The 16,778-nt window shown below is 48.4% G+C and overlaps 2 protein-coding genes across 2 annotated transcripts; one reads left to right on the top strand and one right to left on the bottom strand.

Moving 5' to 3' along the window:
* Nucleotides 1-154: 154 nt before the first annotated feature.
* Nucleotides 155-7,970, bottom strand: UBE2A (ubiquitin conjugating enzyme E2 A). Its single transcript, XM_061358045.1, has 6 exons — nt 7,672-7,970; nt 7,307-7,387; nt 7,161-7,186; nt 1,807-1,896; nt 743-831; nt 155-343 (listed from the first exon to the last, which is right to left on the bottom strand). Exons 1-6 carry the CDS (start codon nt 7,713-7,715, stop codon nt 215-217), a joined length of 459 nt encoding a protein of 152 aa, XP_061214029.1. The 5' UTR covers nt 7,716-7,970; the 3' UTR covers nt 155-214.
* Nucleotides 7,971-9,027: 1,057 nt separating this feature from the next.
* STEEP1 (STING1 ER exit protein 1) lies at nt 9,028-12,442 on the top strand. The gene is made up of 7 exons (XM_061358044.1): nt 9,028-9,228; nt 9,348-9,465; nt 9,607-9,648; nt 10,260-10,398; nt 10,905-10,994; nt 11,143-11,235; nt 11,979-12,442. The coding sequence occupies exons 1-7, from the start codon at nt 9,105-9,107 to the stop codon at nt 12,039-12,041; spliced, it is 669 nt and encodes a 222-aa protein (XP_061214028.1). The 5' UTR covers nt 9,028-9,104; the 3' UTR covers nt 12,042-12,442.
* The last annotated feature ends 4,336 nt before the right edge of the window (nt 12,443-16,778 follow it).

Here is a 16,778-nt window from a genome sequence, read left to right as displayed (position 1 = left end):
CATCAGTAACTCTTTTGCAAGTAACCCAAGTACAGAACACTTGACTTCAAAGTGGGTGTTTTCTGATGTCCAAGGAGAAGAAGCTTCAGCAAGGGAGGGTGGCAACAGCACAACAGCTATTCTGCTTTCAAAGTAAATGCTAGGAGGAAAAAGATGACTCAGACACTTTGTTTATTTTCCTCATCAACAGAGTGTTCATTTGCATCATCCTGGGTCAACAGTCACGCCAGCTCTGTTCTACTATTGCAGAGACCCGTTTTTCATATTCCCGCTTATTCTCTTGGTATAGCTGAGCTGCCTGGCTGTTTGCTGGGCTGTTGGGGTTTGGCTCATCCAATAGAGACTGCACAAAGAGAAAGAGATTCTTAGGCACTGGAGAGTATGCATAGTTTTCCAACATACTCCATTAAGAGTGCAGAGGTTAATTACATACAGCAGGTACATGGCATTATTCCAGCTGTAAGTTACTGGAAGCATTTGCTGTCGCTCTTACAGCAGTGCAGGTGGCACTGCAACTTGACAGCCAAGCAGCAATACCCAAGCAATGTGATCACAGGACAGGCCCCTTCAGTGACTACCTACTGTCACTGTTAGTTTATACCTGGGAATTACTCATACCTTAGCACATATCAAGGTATAGATGCTATACTGGCTAGCAGGAGGCAAAGCAAAGTGTTTCCTGAGCTGTTTTTGTCAAAGCATCCTAATTTCATTCTGCCTTTTCATGCAGGGTTCATTTTACCTGTATGGATGTTAAGATGGAAGAGACATCATAAGTAGGACTCCAACGATTCTGAAGAATATCCAGACATATACTACCATCTGCATAGACTAGAAAAGGTTTAAGAAGAATGGCTTAACACAGAAGTTGTACAGCTCTCAGTATGTCCTAGCATTGCCTGCTCCTGAAAAACCTATGTACTGACAAACACTACAATAGCATCAGACAGCAAACAAGCCTGTAGGAAGGAACAGGTGAAGCTCGTCACCAACAACTGCCTGTGGTATTTAAACTCAACCCCTGCTTTTTCTTTACATCAAGCTTCTCTGTGACATTGCAACTACCATGAATAGATTTTAAGACAAAAAAAAATAAGCTACCCACAAGTGAACCAAATAAAGAACACAAGCCAAGAGCTGTTCACAGGTAAGGCTTCCCCAGGAAGTATCTCCAACAGTCAGGGTCTAGCATTCTAAAGCTCACAGCAGCTTTAGAAGAACCCTCCCTCAGGGCACTTCACTTACCTGCTACATTTGAAAGTTTCTAGTACTCCTTCACAAAGCTAGTATTTGTTGGAGACAAGGAATAGAGCTGCAACCTTTAATTACCAGAGAAGGGGGTTAATTACATGATCTGTCACTCACTGTAGCTGGTAACACCACATTTTGAGGTATGTCATTCTTACTGGCATTTTGGGGAAGTGATAAAAGACAACTGCAGTCAGTAGCATCAAATATCCAGTGTCCATACATACTGCTGTATATGCAGTACATACAGATAAAATACCAAGGCACTGCTCTTTAAGTATAACATATTCCTCTGTAAGGTTTAACAACAGGCAGTTGAGAGAGAAGTATCTTGATACTGTGCTGTAATACCTGAAAGGTCAGAGGCTCCATTTATTGCCCCTTTCATTTCAAGCCTGAGCACTGCTCACATATTCATCCTTACTAAACCTACACAGAACCACATTGGAATGTTGCTTACTTATTAAATAGTGGAAATTTTGATAATAAACGGACCTTTTTCTACAACAATATAAAAAGCTAGAACTTGAAAATAAGCAGTATTGTCTATGTACTTACCATTTGGATGAAACATTTTAGAGACAAATCTAACAGTGGGTGGCTTATTCGGATATTCTTCTGTGAATTCTATTGTAAGTTTGAAAGTTCCTGGAGTTGAAAGAGAGATAAGTAACCTTTACTCAGAATGAATTTACACAAGGGATGAGCAAGCAGCATCCCTCCACAAGCACAAACTGGTACTATTGTGCTGGTATGTACGTGCTGGATAGGGACTACAGATTGCTCAGTTCTACAACAATTCTCCTACTCTCTTTGGAGTTAATCATTGACTCCAGCCAACAGTGGTATAAGAGTATCTCCTGTGAATTACTTTTATTGCCAAACCCACTACCCCAGTCAAAGGGTTGCTGTTAGGAAATAAATCTTCCCTTTAGTTTTCCTTTCACAAAGCCTAATCTCGGCGCACTGTAAAAACAGCACAAGTGGGTGTATAACCATCTGTGCAACAGGCCATGATTTAGTAAGTCCTAGAGATGGGAATATGCATCATGACAAGGACCTGCTTAGTTATTTCCTGTTTCAATTTCAAGAAAATACTTTTTTATCAACAACTGTAAGTAATCACATCCTATTGCAGAAAAATAATATTGAAAGCAGCATCCAAATGAGACACTTGAAAACCCTGATCAGTTACTTCAGACTAACTAGTCTTCATCTGAGAAAGACTAAGCATAGAAAACTCTGCAGTTAACCCAATCACTTTACCAGGCTGCACCAACACAAGTGATTTTAGCCCTTCTCAGGCTGTGACAATCTGAGAATAAGAAGTCTGTCAACTAAATTTGCATAAATGTGGTTCCAGGGGACTAAGCACTGCTAGTGAGTCAGAGCAGTTAACTAAGGACCTCTAGATACTCCAAGCTGCTCTTGCCATTCTATCACCTCAGCAACCCATCTGGGAGGCAGTTTATGGGTACACGCAGAGAGATCCATCCATCGGAAGCACCTTCATATCAAAATACAACTCTCCTCTAAGAGGAACACGCCTTCCAGTAACAACTGAAACAACGTGCCAGGGCAGACACATTACCTTTTCTGAAAGGGCATCCTCATGTATCTGTGACAGGTCCATCCCCCCCAACACTCAGTGCCCAAATTAAAACTCAGGGGCTCAGATGTAAAGCTCAATCTTGCTTCCTACTGCGAGGAAGCTTTCCAGCACTAATATCATTAATGTATTCTTTCCTTTGGCTGACAAACGTGTGCCAACAACTGGTAGCCAGAGAACAGAATATTCAGTCCATTTCCTTTTTTCAGATCAGCTGGGACCTGCGGGATTTCCCAGGGACTCCTTCCTTTATAAGGAGATAAACTATAACATTGAGTTGCAATAAATGAAGGTCATTGCTTTGACATTCCAGTTTGCATATGAAGACACAGTACAGATGCTTCAGAGCTATCTGTACAGCAGTGGGAAGTCTAAACATCCTAAAAATAAGGTTGTGCATGTTTGGCTTTTATTAGCAGCCTAACATCCAAAGAGCAGAGAGCCAGCAGTGTGCTATCTCACTGCAAAACAAAAGGAACGGGTAGGATAGCTAAGATCATTCAAGTCAGCAGAAGTGTGCAGTGGAGACTTCCAAGCTTCACTGCAGCTAATCCAGAAGCAGAGCCAGATCTGAGATCAGCTTGAATCCAGCACTGGAAAGTTATTAGCAACTTCCACCAGCTGTGAACATCAGCTCAGGTCTACCCTTCCTTCCCTACATGATGACAATCCCAAGCAGTATTGGCCCTTTGGAATCAAATGCTTAGGGATTTTAATCTAAATTTTAGAACTTCCCAGCTCTCCCTGCCCTAGTTCTGGTTCTCAGCAGCCTCCTTACAAAGCAGGAAAGCAGGCACTTTCTTCTGTGGAAGAGTGACTAAGCAAGCAGTAGGCTGTAAACTGAGCACAAACCATCAAACAGTAGATTTCAACAAGCATACTTGAGAAAATGAATGCTATTCTTGAACACTGACTGAAGTGGGAGCAGAGGGAACAGATAAAATGGCTGAAAATCAGTAACGGGGGCAGTTTGATCTTAGAATCCATTTAAAAATACTGAGAGCAAGGGAAGCATCTGCCCCATCAGAGACAGGAGAGCATCACTTTGAAAACAAACCTGAGCAAGTGGTTAGACAGTATCCAGCTGCAGCATCTACCTACTCAAATCTCCTAGTCAAAAAACTAGGGTAGCAATAGCTCTTTGATAGAGCTCCACAGTCCTCAACACCTCATTGCTGAGCTTTAATAAGGAATGAGTCCAGAGAGCTGATGAATCAATGTCCAAGGGTCACTCACATGGAAAGGCCACATAAGTCAAGCAGGTATAATTACACACTGCTCAGGACAAGGCCCTCAGTGCCTAGTCTCTTCTGCCACTAATTTCAAAGCTTTCAACTGATATTCTTTGCAACTTACCCTAGACAGCCAGTTTTAAAACATAAAATATCATATTCTTTGTCATTATTATGACATACTAGGACCATCACTGATCTTAGGCGGACATCCTCTTTTCTCTCTTCTACCTTTTCCATCTGTCTCTCCTACCTCAGGACATGAGACTCTACCATGGATAACAGGGAGGTTTCTCCATGACTGTACACTGCCCCCATTAACCCCTGCCAGAGCAGCACCCATGTTCCTGCCAGGCCTTTCTTGCTGCAGGGAACAAGAGCAGCCCGTTCTATTCCACTGAGCATAAAACAGGGACTATCTCCTCCCCTCCCACATGAGGATACAGAATCCATATCCCATATACAAGGAACAAACCACACAAAAGGCAAACACCTTGCTGCCTTGCTCTTTCTGATGGCAGCAAGGCAGGATACTACAATAGCTATGCTACTTTTAACTCTCTCCTAACCAGGAATCTTGCACTACCATGAAATCATCATCCAGTTTCTGAAGGACTGGGAGAGCTGGGTTTCCATCATGGGGACAGCACTACCACTTGAGATGCCACACAGAGAGATTCTTAGAAATATGGTGAAGGGCAGGATAATATCCCCGGGGTCCTACTGCAGACACCTGCAATCAAATCCTCTTCAACCAGAAGATAGAAGTTATGCTGCTGTTCTAAATTAGTAGTTGCTCCTAGGGCAAGCCAGCCTGCACACTGAGCTGTGAAAACACCCTCTGAAGTCTGGAGGTGGAGGGGCAGGAGGGTTTCAGCTGCATTATGCTGCACAGCAAGTAAACAAATGTGTCTGAACTTCAGGTTTTCAGTTCAGACAAAGCTAAGAAACCTTGGAAGCTGAGACTGGAGAAGAGCCTCACCAGAAGGAGGCTAAAGAACAGTAATTCTCACAATGTTGAAATGATTACACCTCTAGTTCAACAAATAAATAAATGAACTTCATGGGCTACCTTCACAAGAACTAAGGTATCTGAAGTCTTACATTATCACCAGGAAGAGAAAAAAGCCTAAGAACAAAAATACAAAGTGACTTATGAGGAACGCTGCCCTGCAAAGGCTTCATGAGAAGGATTACAGGGCTCCAGTGTACCTCTGACTCACAAGGGCCTGCACAGTTATAAAACAAGCCCAAACTAACAATACTGTTAAATACAGAATTCCCTTAATTTTACCTACATTAAGCTAAACTGCATCTGAACTGTCATACCCTGCTCAACAGAAAAGCACAGCTGAGGCACCAATATACCCTTATATATACATAGGCACTGCTTAGTATTTTGTTATCTAGCACAATTTAAGGTATGTCTCAGCGCGAAGGAGATAAGCAGATCCTTCAACACAAGACATCGCTGTTCTCCTGAGCACACACTGTGAAAGCACACACACTTTGCTATGGAAAGAGCAATCCATCACATACCAAGATCATATTATGAGATCAGCCACAGCAGCAGGACAGCAACAGCAGACTCAAGCATGTGTGAACTTCAAACTGCTGCAAACACAACACGTCCTAAGTACCCCAGATAAAGACACAGTGCTGCCACAGTGGAAAGCAGGGAGGAAATCAATATGTCAAAGCTCTCAAAAGCAGACTCCAACCTCCATCAACTAAATGGAAATGTATGGAAAAAAGCCCTTATAGCATCTGTTAACCTCACACTGAGCTGGAACAGCCTGAACGTGGAAACAACCTACATTTTAGCACACTGGAAGGAGGTGGCTTTCTGCTCCACCAGTGAATCACTATTAGTGGCAATGCACCAAGAACCTAAGCAGCTCTCACAACCCTCACATAACTTTAAGGGAGCCCTTCTTTTAGGTTTAGAAGATGACATAACAGAATACATTTAGTCAAACTGTTCTATTATGCAATGATACAGAATATTCAAGTTTGAAACATCAGAATTCTGAAGCAGCTACTATAGCAAGTTTCTTAAGAGATCAAATACATTAGAAGAATTTTGGAGTCTCGGGGGTTTTCTTAGGACTGAAATATTTAAAATCTTCAAAATCTTCACAGGAGGAAAAATCAAAATAACCTGCACTTTACAGGCATGCCCACAGGTGCTACCTCCAAGGATAAACAGAGACAAAGAAGTGAGCCAAGAACAACGTAAGAGTGAAGGAATTTTTCCTATGCTTTTGCCATGAGTCATGCAGATCTAGGATTAATTATAGCCTGCACTGAAAGTATCTTAAATAACAATAAAAAACTGCATCACTGATTTCAGTTAGACAGTATTTCATGTCGAACAAGTTTTCACAGAGGTGCTGAAGTATTCAGACAGCACCAGCAAAGGCAGAAGACAATGAGACCACGTGTACACTACCAGGACACAGGTATGTTACAAGGACTTATTTAGTCACCTTTTAACATTCAGAAGTTTTTAATTTTTAACCCTGACCAGTACTGATTGCAGCAGTGAAGTAGATACCAAGACAAAAACCCAAAAAAATATCTGTTCTGAGCTTCCTCAACCAATCGGCCCATTTCCTACTACAGCTGACTCACACTGGAACTTACTCGCAAAGCACTTCCAGCTTCAGGAAAAACAGCTCAAAACAAATGACACTTCTGTACCAGGTTTTTGATAGTTCTCCAAATATGAGTGTCCCTAAAAACACGATCCAGGATTCAAAAGAAAAGCTTGGAGATCCTTAAAATGGTACAGTAAATCAGGCTTAGCATAGTCAGATTTAGTGATTACAAACAAGCACCTACAAGCTACTTTGTATGTTTCTGTAAATCAACACAGCAATCTAGAGCAACACGTTGGAGTAGGGGAAAAGAAACAGTGTTTACACAAGCACAGTACACAGGTGCGTGCACCTACATCCTCGTCCCCAGACCCCCACCTGTTGCCCAGTCAAGGCAGCGCGCACTGAGGCCACATCAAACTGCAGCGAACCCCGACAAAGCCAAACCCGAGGCCCGCACGCCGCACTTACCGTCCTCGAAAGGGGTCCCCTCAGGCCTAGAAGAGGGAAGAAGCAGAGGACAGTGTCACCCGTGGGCTTCCGGCTCTGTCCCCCGCCGGGAGACACAAGAGGCAGTGGCCCCCGCACCTGCCGCCCCCGGCCCCCACCCGACTTACCCGAAGATGACGGCGTTCCACACCATGATGTTGTTCTCGGAAGGGGCCCCGCTCACCCCGGCCGGGGGATCCTCCTGCAACCTGCGGGCACAGAGAGCGCTGACGCGCCGGACCCACTACCCCTTCAGTGCTTCCCCCCGGCGGCCGCCCCTGCGCACTTCGCGTAACCCAGGCAGGTAGCTACACGCCCCTGCGCAAACAGCGTAACCCGCAGACAGACGGCGCCTACCGGCGCTACGCAATCAGCGGAGCGCGCCCTACCCCGCCGCCATGTTGTGCTGCCCCCCTTCTCTCCCGGCAGAGCGGGGCCCTTCGTCCTCCTCCCGCCCGCCCTCTCCTTTCCCTTCAGCCGGCGACCTCTGTACCTCTTGAAGTCCCGCATGAGGCGCCTACGGGCCGGAGTGGACATGGCGGGCTCAGGGTTATAGATCACTCATACAATGCCAGAGGGAGCACGGGGTGCCCGGAGACGGCGACGAGCTCCAACTGAGGCAGCGGTAGCGCTAAGGAACAGGAGCGATCGCGGCCTCTACCACTGAGGCGGACGCAGGGGGGCCTGGGCTGCACCGATTCCTGCGCCGGCTGCCGGGCGATCCCGGAACGTACCAACGGCGCGGGGAGAAAAGGCGGAGCCGGATATCGCAGAGCCCCCAACCTGGCCTCTACCACCGCGGCAGGGGGGTGGTGCCTAAAGCAGCGGGGCTGTACCAACGGCTGTGGCGGAGAGGGGTGGAGGCACGTGACCTTTGACGTCACGAGAGCGGCCCGGTCCCGGCAGCAGTCGCGTTGACCCCTCCTGCGTTTCCGCCGTATTTCGGTTGCCACGGGGGCTCGTTCCCAGTGCCCCTGGGAGAGAACGGGGCGAGCGGGAGGGTGGGAGTGAGATAAAGGCAGTTCAATGGGTGCAGCAAAGCCAAGCACGGAATTAATTCAGCTATCCCCAGGACAGCAGGGCTCCACAACAATGACGCCATCACTCCCGTTCCTCCTCCTGTTACACTTCATTTCCTGCTTCCTCTGAAAGCTTTCCAAGGGAAAATAACCTCTTTTCTACCTCTTTTTCAACAGCCTTTGGGAGTTAAGAATTCCTCTGCTGTTGTTTGGAGCAGACAGGATAGGCCCTGTTTATCCAGCTGATCCTCACTTGCGACGATGTAATACAGACATCTGGGGAGCTGGCTTCAGAGGAGACTCTGCCTTTAACAGAAGTTAACAAAACCACTGCTGTCCTGGCTGCATTGAAAACCTCCCATTCCTGACCATTCCTGCCCTGACCCAGCTTGTGCAGTAAGAAATGGATCAGCTCCTGGGGCTTGTCCAAAAGGGGCTCTGCTCAGTGCTTTGCTTTTGGTTACACAAGGGCCTGTGCTCGCAGAAGATCCCGTTCACAAGAGAGATCCCCACTTTTAGGAGCTCCCGGGGGGTGCAGTCGGACAGAGCTGGCACAGTGTGTGAAGGGATGGGGTCACCCTCTCCCGCTCCCCTGCCAAGCTCAGGCCGGTTTGTGAAATGACCCAAGGTCTCAAATCGGCCGCTGCAGCGCGCGTTTAACGCACAATGGCGCTGCCCTGAACTGTGCCTCGTCCCCCCCGCCGCACACCCGGCTCCCCTCTGGGGAGAAACCACCGTGCCTCGGGAACGAGTAAAGGCCAACCACCGCGGGACGCCCGGAAGCAGACATTGTTTTTCCAAAGACCTTGGCGAGCTCACGCTCCGCGGGCGGAGCCGCGGGGAGGCCGGGCCTGGGGCGGGGAAGCCGGGCCTGGGCGGTGTGGGGAGGCCGCTGCGAGCCGCCGCCATGCCCAAGGTGGTGTCTCGCTCCGTCGTGTGCTCCGACACCCGCGACCGCGAGGAGTACGACGATGGGGAGAAGCCGCTTCACGTTTACTACTGCCTGTGCGGGCAGATGGTGCTGGTGCTGGGTGAGCCGCGGCGGTGGGCGCGCAGCCCTGAGGGCCCGGGAGGCGGCGGGGCGCGGGGGGCAGGGGTTGGGGCAGCGGTGCCGGCCCCGCCGCCAGCCAGGCCCCGCCGCTCTCCGCAGACTGCCAGCTGGAGAAGCTGCCGATGCGGCCGCGGGACCGCGCCCGGGTGATGGACGCCGCCAAGCACGCCCATAAGTTCTGCAACGCAGAGGAGGAAGAGAGCGTTTTCCTGCGCAGGTGGGCCCCGGCTCTGCCTCCCGAGGCCCGCGGAGGGGCCGCCCTGCTCTGGCCCTGTGCTCTCACGGTGCTGGGGTCCCTCACCCGGGCACCGTGCCTGCTGTCTGCACGCTCCTCTTAACCTCTTCTTTCCCCCCCCAGACCTGAAGGCATAGAGCGGCAGTTCAGGAAGAAGTGTGGCAAGTGAGTGATCGTGTTGGCTCTTTAGTGACATTGACACCCTGGCTTTGCGGTAATGTAGGAATCCAGAATCCCAGACTGGTTTGGGTTGGAAGGGATGGACCCTAAAGCTCACTCAGTTCCAGCCCCCTGCCATGGGCAGGGACATCTTCTGCTAGATCAGGTTGCTCCAAGCCCTGTCCGTCCTGGCCTTGAACACTGCCAGGGATGGGGCAGCCACAGCTGCTCTGCACAGCCTGTGCCAGTGCCTCTCCATAGTGAAGAGCTTCTTCCCAATCTCTACTCTAATTCTACCCTCTTTCAGTTTAAAGCCAGTCCCCCTTGTCCTATCCCTAAATGTCCTTGTAAAAAGCCCCTCTCCAGGTTTCTTGTAGCCCCTTTAGGCACTGGAGCTGCTCTAAGGTCTCCCCAGAGTGTTCTCTTCTCCAGGCTGACCCAGCCCAGCTCTCTCAGCCTGGCTCCAGCACAGAGCTGCTCCAGCCCTTAGAGCATCTCTGTGGCCTTCTCTGGACTTGTTCCAACAGGTCCACAGCCTTCACATGCTGGGGGCCTGAGTTGAACACCTTACTCCAGAATCTGTGTTCTCTCACAGCTAGATGTGCTTCTGTTTCCAGGTGTGGACTACTGCTCTTTTATCAACACCAACAGAAAAATGCTCCTGTGACGTTCATTGTTGACGGTGCTGTGGTCAAATTTGGCCAGGGTTTTGGGAAAACAAACATATATACTCAGAAACAAGAACCTCCCAAAAAGGTAATCAGCTTTAGATAAGTAAAAAGGTTATCTCTGCTTTTCAATAAGGTGTGGTGAGGAAAATCACTTAATGGCAGGGGCAAAGGGGAGAAAAAAAGAAAAGGACCTCGAAACAATAGCTCAGTTTGGTGTCTTCTGCCTTCCTTAAGTTTTCCTTTACAGAGGTCACTGCAGCTTGGAGTTGTAGCACTACAGGAAAGCAAAATAACGTGGGAAATCTAGATTGTGCCTGACATTTAGGCTCAGTTGCCAGAAAGTTTCGATTGTAATTAGGTCTGCACAGCGATTCTCAAAATATGACGCATCTATTATATATCAGTGAGTTTGCTTCTGATAATGACAGCTCTATCCCCTGAAATCACTGGGGATGATTCTCCTTTGCCACCCACAGAGCTCAGGTAATCCTAACAAATTGCATGAGAAGCCTTAAAAGCATTGGAGGGGGAGTGATCCCTAGTGGCAGAGCTGTTGCCAAGGTTTAAGGAAATACTTTGCTTCCCACCTAGGTGATGATGACCAAACGGACCAAAGACATGGGCAAGTTCAGTTCTGTCACAGTCTCCACAATTGATGAAGAGGAGGAGGAGATTGAAGCGGTGAGTTTTGTCTCTCCTTGGTGGCAGTTGCATCTGAACCTAGTAGCTGTTCTGAACACTGGTAAGAGCCAGTGGTCATCTCACCATTTGGATGAGGTGGTGTTACTTTGGGGTTTGCTGTTGCAAAGTGACATCGTGTGTGTTTCAGAGGGAGATTGCAGACTCCTACGCACAGAATGCAAAAGTGATTGAGAAACAGCTGGAACGCAAAGGCATGAGCAAAAGGCGGCTACAGGAGTTGGTGAGTGTCTTTCTTTGGTGTTCAATGTGAATTCCTGAGATCTGTTGTCTTTGTACACAAAAGCTGCTTGCAGAATGGACTAAATATCCTTGTACAGTCCTAGCTAACTTGTAGCACTGGGAGGATCACCTTTCCTTTACAGGTTTTATAGAGATGTTCTGCTAGTCCTTCTGTTGAACAGAACTGACTGAAGAGCACCTAGCAGAGCTTTTGCCAGGTGACTTTCCGTGTTGGTCAAGGAACAAGGAAAGGGAAAACCAGGCCATGGCTTTGCCAACTAGAGCACCCCCTAAAGCTGTGCTGTCAAGCCTCTTTGCCAGAGCAGGTCTCTGCCAGGAGGTGTCAGGCAAGCTGAGGCCAAGATCCTCCTTGCTGGAGGAGCTGCCAGCTCAGCTGGTACCTAAAGGGTTACTTGAAGAATTAATGGGAAGAACATCACAGCTGATCTTACCTGCTGTGACAGGATAGTGTTGCAGGGGAGAGGGGAAATGTGTAGCTTCCACATGCGGACAGAAGAGATGAAATTGTCTCCTGTGCAGTTAGTTTGGGACTTCTTATGGTTTTAAAGGTGGTCATTGTCCTGTACATCAGGGGAGGAGGGAGCCAGAAAGAACTTGAGCTACTCTTGCTCCTGGTGTGAGAAAGCTTGCCCAGTGGTGAGACGAGATGACCAAACCTCACTGGAGCAGTGAAGGGAAACATATCCAGCCTTTATTTCATTCTGTCTTAATTTTCTTAATCAGGCTGAGTTGGAAGCCAAGAAAGCCAAGATGAAAGGAACCCTGATTGATAACCAGTTCAAGTGAAATGCTGCACATCTGCTGACTATTCAGAGAGCAGAAGGCTACCAGGAGCTATCACAGATCTGTCAACAGAGCAGAAGTAACAGACAGTGTTCAAGGGTAATGTGCTGCATGCAGCCAGCTTGGAGGATGAGTAACTCTCTCTCATAACCGATACTCTGGTACCAATTTTAGTAACTCCAATGGCACTGGAGACTTTGCTGAAGCTGCAGTTCTCTACAGATGCAGTGTTAGGAGCAAGCTGCTCCAGCCAGAATATTTACTGTTGGAAAATCTTCACTGGGTGCCTTCCTGAGTTCAAATACCCACCTTTTTATTTTGGTAGTTTTCAAATGTGTAAGGTTTGCATAAGTGTATTAGAGCTATAGGTCAACTGTACAACAAAGAAATGGCTACAAAAGTAAGCTCTGTGCCTGTTGTTTATTTTGTTACTTTAAATGTCCAAAATGTGCAGCAGGTGGAGACATGTGCCATTCACACACAGTCTGAGGAGACTGGGTGCCAGGCTGGGGACAGTGCTGCTGCTCACCCTGAGCAGCAGACAGGTTGTCAGAGGCTTGGCTGCAGCTCTTAACCCTCAGCTCCTGTTGAACATTGGAAAGCTGCAGCTTGACAGAATTGCACTGTCCCAACAGACAACTGCCTGCTACAAGAGAATGAAATCCAACCCTGTTCTGAACTACTGAAACCAAAACCTTCCTGCCTGTTATACAATAATCGTATGAGTACAGATAGGCAGTTGGAGGTTACTTGTACAATGGGCAATATAACTGCAAGTGTGAACTAACCCATTCTGTAAACCAGAATCAGTACTTGGCGATGTAAAATGTGAAGGAGAAGGAAAAATTGTTTTGAATGCGCTGACCACTAAGGACTTGGATAAAGACAGCGTTAAGAATGGGAGCATAAAGGACCTTGTTTGGGAAATAATATTTTGTGTCTCTTGTGTGATGTAGTAACAGTGCTCTATAGTCCTTGTTGCTTTACTTGGGATTAAATACCGTGTTACGGATTTGAAATGAAATACTTTTCCTAGGATGTTCTTACTCTACCAAGTATTATAAAATAACCTGAACAATGACCACGATGCTTCATCCCCCACAATTGTTATGGAAGACTTCATAATCAATAAAGATTTTCCATCTGGTTTTATAACCCTGACTGGGAAAATGGCTCTGTTTAGCCTAAGGATGTATCCTCCCTTTTCTTGGGAGGCAGTGAGTTTTGCCCCAGAGCTGGCAGACACCATGTGTCCCTTGGTTGTGTGACAATGTAATGCCAAGCTGGGTAAATGCATGTGACAACCTGAGCAGTGCTGATCTAGTTCACTGCTGATCATCTGTTAATCTGAAGCCTATTCCCAGAAGCCTGTGTCCCGTGACAGGATACTTAGGAAGGGTAGGAGCAATGAGTCGGTACACCTTTGTTACACAAACACCTTTTCCGAGTGTGGTGGCAGAGTCCAGCCAGGTGAAAGCCTTTTTTCCCCGGGGAGCTGCACAAGCACCAAATAACCACAGGTTGGTCGCTACATTAAGAAGTTTTTTCCAAGCAGGAGTCAAAGACTGACATTTGAAAATGGGTATTGAACCCTGCGAGGCCTGCTGGGATGCAGGCTTCAGTTGTCATAAAGGATGAAGTACAGTCCCACTTCAAGTGACACCCAGACAAAAGCTCAGGGAAAGCGATTTACAGTTAGGGTTAAGGTTGGGAGTGACAAAACACAGAGCTTCAGCTGATATGAGCTGTGAAGGGGCTGCCGGGGGGGCTGGGGCTATCTGTGGGGTTTTGAAGCACAAAGGAGATTCGGGGAGTGCAGAGCTCAGCACAAGTTGTCCAAAGTAGCCATTACCAACTGCCATCAACTTCTTCAGCTGCACACCTTGAGCCTGGAGGCAGTGTTCATGGTATAAGCACTCCTCCATTCTGGCTTTTACACCAGGCCGTGTTCAGTGGTTTTCATTTCTGTCATTAAAGATCTGCCTAGTTGGCTCAGGACTTGCTCAGGGACTCAGTCAGAAAGGGGAGTATGTAGGCTGTCCACTGTACACAGGCTGTACACTCTAGTTACACAGTCAACAGCTGAATCATCTCCACAGAGGCTCTGATCCAATACATTATTATGTATTACTTATCCTGCCCGGATCTAGTTCACAACAATTTAAGTCAAACTGGGTTTTTCATTTCTAGATCTAAATGAACTAAAAGATGTTAGCTGACTATCAACAGGAAGCAGGGGCACCTAGTTCAAATGCTTGATTAAATGTCTATTATAACAGATAAAAGTAACCTTTCTGCAGAGTTTCCCACATCCTGGCAGCAGCTGGGTGATCTGCAGCAGTGTTCAGAGCAAAGAAGAGCCAAGATGTGAAAGCCAGCATTCGTTTTTATAAATCTGTAGATACAGGCAAGTGCTAGATTTGTTTCTGTAACTGAGCACTATATTGTATGTAAGAACTTGTCTGGATGCAGAGGCATTCCAAAGCAAAGCAGTACGTGAAACTGAAGTGGAAGAGGGGATCTATTCCAATAATAATGCCCCACATGGCGGGACTTACCTTTACATGTTTCCTGGCTTAGTCCAGTCCAGTTTCCAGACACCTTCGCAAGAACCTAGTCTGAATTACTGTGTCAGAGTAGCTCTACAAGGTTATGCCTTGTTCCTCATAACCTGCAAAAAAGCCCCACACAGTCCTCCCAGTCACTGTCTGGCCCTGCACCCATCACCAGCAGAGAGAGGAGGGAAGCTCAGCCATCACTCCTGCATATGGGACAAGTCCCAGAGCCTTGTTCCCATCTCTGCTGCCATTAGCACCTCCCAAATCCCACTAGCAAGAGGGTGGCAGCCCCTGCCTTGCCTTTCCTGGCACTCCAGATGATGACTGATCCCACAGCCCCAAGCCCAGCCAGAGAGGTCCAAGTGGCAGACAGCTGGCAAGGGGCAAGGCCAGACACCCAGCACCATTCATCACCTGTCCCAGCCACTGACAAGTGTTCCATACAATCCCATGTGCAGCCATGCTGTATCAACAGCTCCTAAGCCTGGGATTTATGGCCACCAGAGGAGGGGCTGAGATGAAAGCAGCGACACAGGCGCTTGCCCACCCTTCCCTGCCAGCAATGGGGCCAGTACACCAGGGCGGGCATGGCTTCTGTGGAGGAAACTATGAACTATGAGATGTTCAGCACTACCCACGGGAGAACCATATTCAAAAGGAAAACCCACCCTCCCATCTCAGGGCAGCACAGCCTGGACTCAATGCTTTGCCACTAGCTGGCACCAGGCCCCTTCCTGTCCTCAGTTTCCCCACAAGAACAAAGTCCTTAATCCCTCTGTAATGTCCTTCTGTGACACGCAAAAGGAGCAGCTGCACCCCCAGCCTGCTTACCCAGATAAAGCTGCTCCTGCAGAGCTGCCGGGAGAGGGAGGTTAAATCCCATGGGAGCCAGAGGGGTCTGCCAGCCTGTGCTCCCAGCAGCACAGCACAGGGAAAACCCATTGAGGGCTCTACCCCTCATCTCCCATGCCCCAGTGCTTGTTTCCCAAGTCCAAATGCAGAAACTAACCTGGGTAGCTACAACTCATTTCACTCAGTGCCAGCCCTGCACCCCAAGCCCAGTGCAAAATGCTGCAGGGCTGAGGACATAATGTGTTCCCTAACTCAGCTCCTTTTCAGTCCAACGCAATAGCCTGGCTCAGCATCTTGGTCACCCACCACTGTGTGGAGGAAGAAATGATGCACTTACCCCTGTGTGCCAACGGACCAGCCACACATCTCCTGTAGAAGGGAGAGGAAAGGATGCGCCATGCTCAGCAGCCAGCAGCATTTCAGAGCAGCCCTTGAAATCTGGAACATGTTAGCAGCAGGAGCAGTAAGACCCAAGAGCCCTTCATTAATCAGCTGGCATTTGTGCAGCAGGAGAGGTCTCCCAGTAAGGCTGCCCCATGGCACAGCCCCCTGTCAGCCTGCTGCCTGCTCTCCTCAGCCCTCAGCACACTGCCCACCATGTGTGACATTGCTCCATGGATCACAGGCAGCAGGGGATCTCACCAGGAGCCCAGGGGCAATTGAAAAACACCAGCAAAGGCTTTTGGCTCAGCAGCATGGCAATCTTAACATGCAGACATTCCCCATCATGAACACACATGGCCATTGACAGGGTCACATGTCCCACCACCCGCAGTGGGACAGTGCTGCACACTCATGCCCAGCTGCTCCATTTAGATTTCAGCAATAAAAACAATTACTACACTTTGCAACACAAGGGATTGTTTAGCTGTCTCAGCAGTGGTTGAGCCTGGTGTCAGTGATTGCGATCAACTGCTCTGAGCAGGCCTGGACGGCCAAAGGACCAAAGCCATGGGGGCAGCGAGAAGACTCACTCATCTAGAGGTCAAAGGACCAGACCATCCACTCACCACCCCAGCTCCCCAGTCAGAAACCCAGCAGCTGCACTGTGGCATGCTCACAGACCCACAGAGATCTCTGGGTAAAGGCCAAGCCACACACATTGCCCAGCCTTGCAGTGTTTGCCCCAAATGCCCCAGCAGCATGAAGGAATTTCCCCCTTGCCCTAGAATTTGAGGCTGGGACAACCTTAACTTCTAGTGGTAAGGGATGAGCCTGGGGATGCAACTCCCTGCCTGGCAAGCACAGCTCTGCCTCAGGAGCTTGCTGGCTGTGCCCAGCTCTACACCCCCAAAGCACAACATCCCATGCGTGGGCAAAGCAGGCCAGG

This window comes from Neopsephotus bourkii, unplaced genomic scaffold (genome assembly GCF_033783945.1).
Source record: "Neopsephotus bourkii isolate Nb327-2 ecotype Australia unplaced genomic scaffold, CSIRO-AGI_Nbou_v1 NB_936, whole genome shotgun sequence".
In the NCBI taxonomy this organism is placed as follows: domain Eukaryota; kingdom Metazoa; phylum Chordata; class Aves; order Psittaciformes; family Psittacidae; genus Neopsephotus; species Neopsephotus bourkii.
Note: the sequence above shows the minus strand (reverse complement) of the source record. Positions and strands in the feature narration are given on the sequence as shown.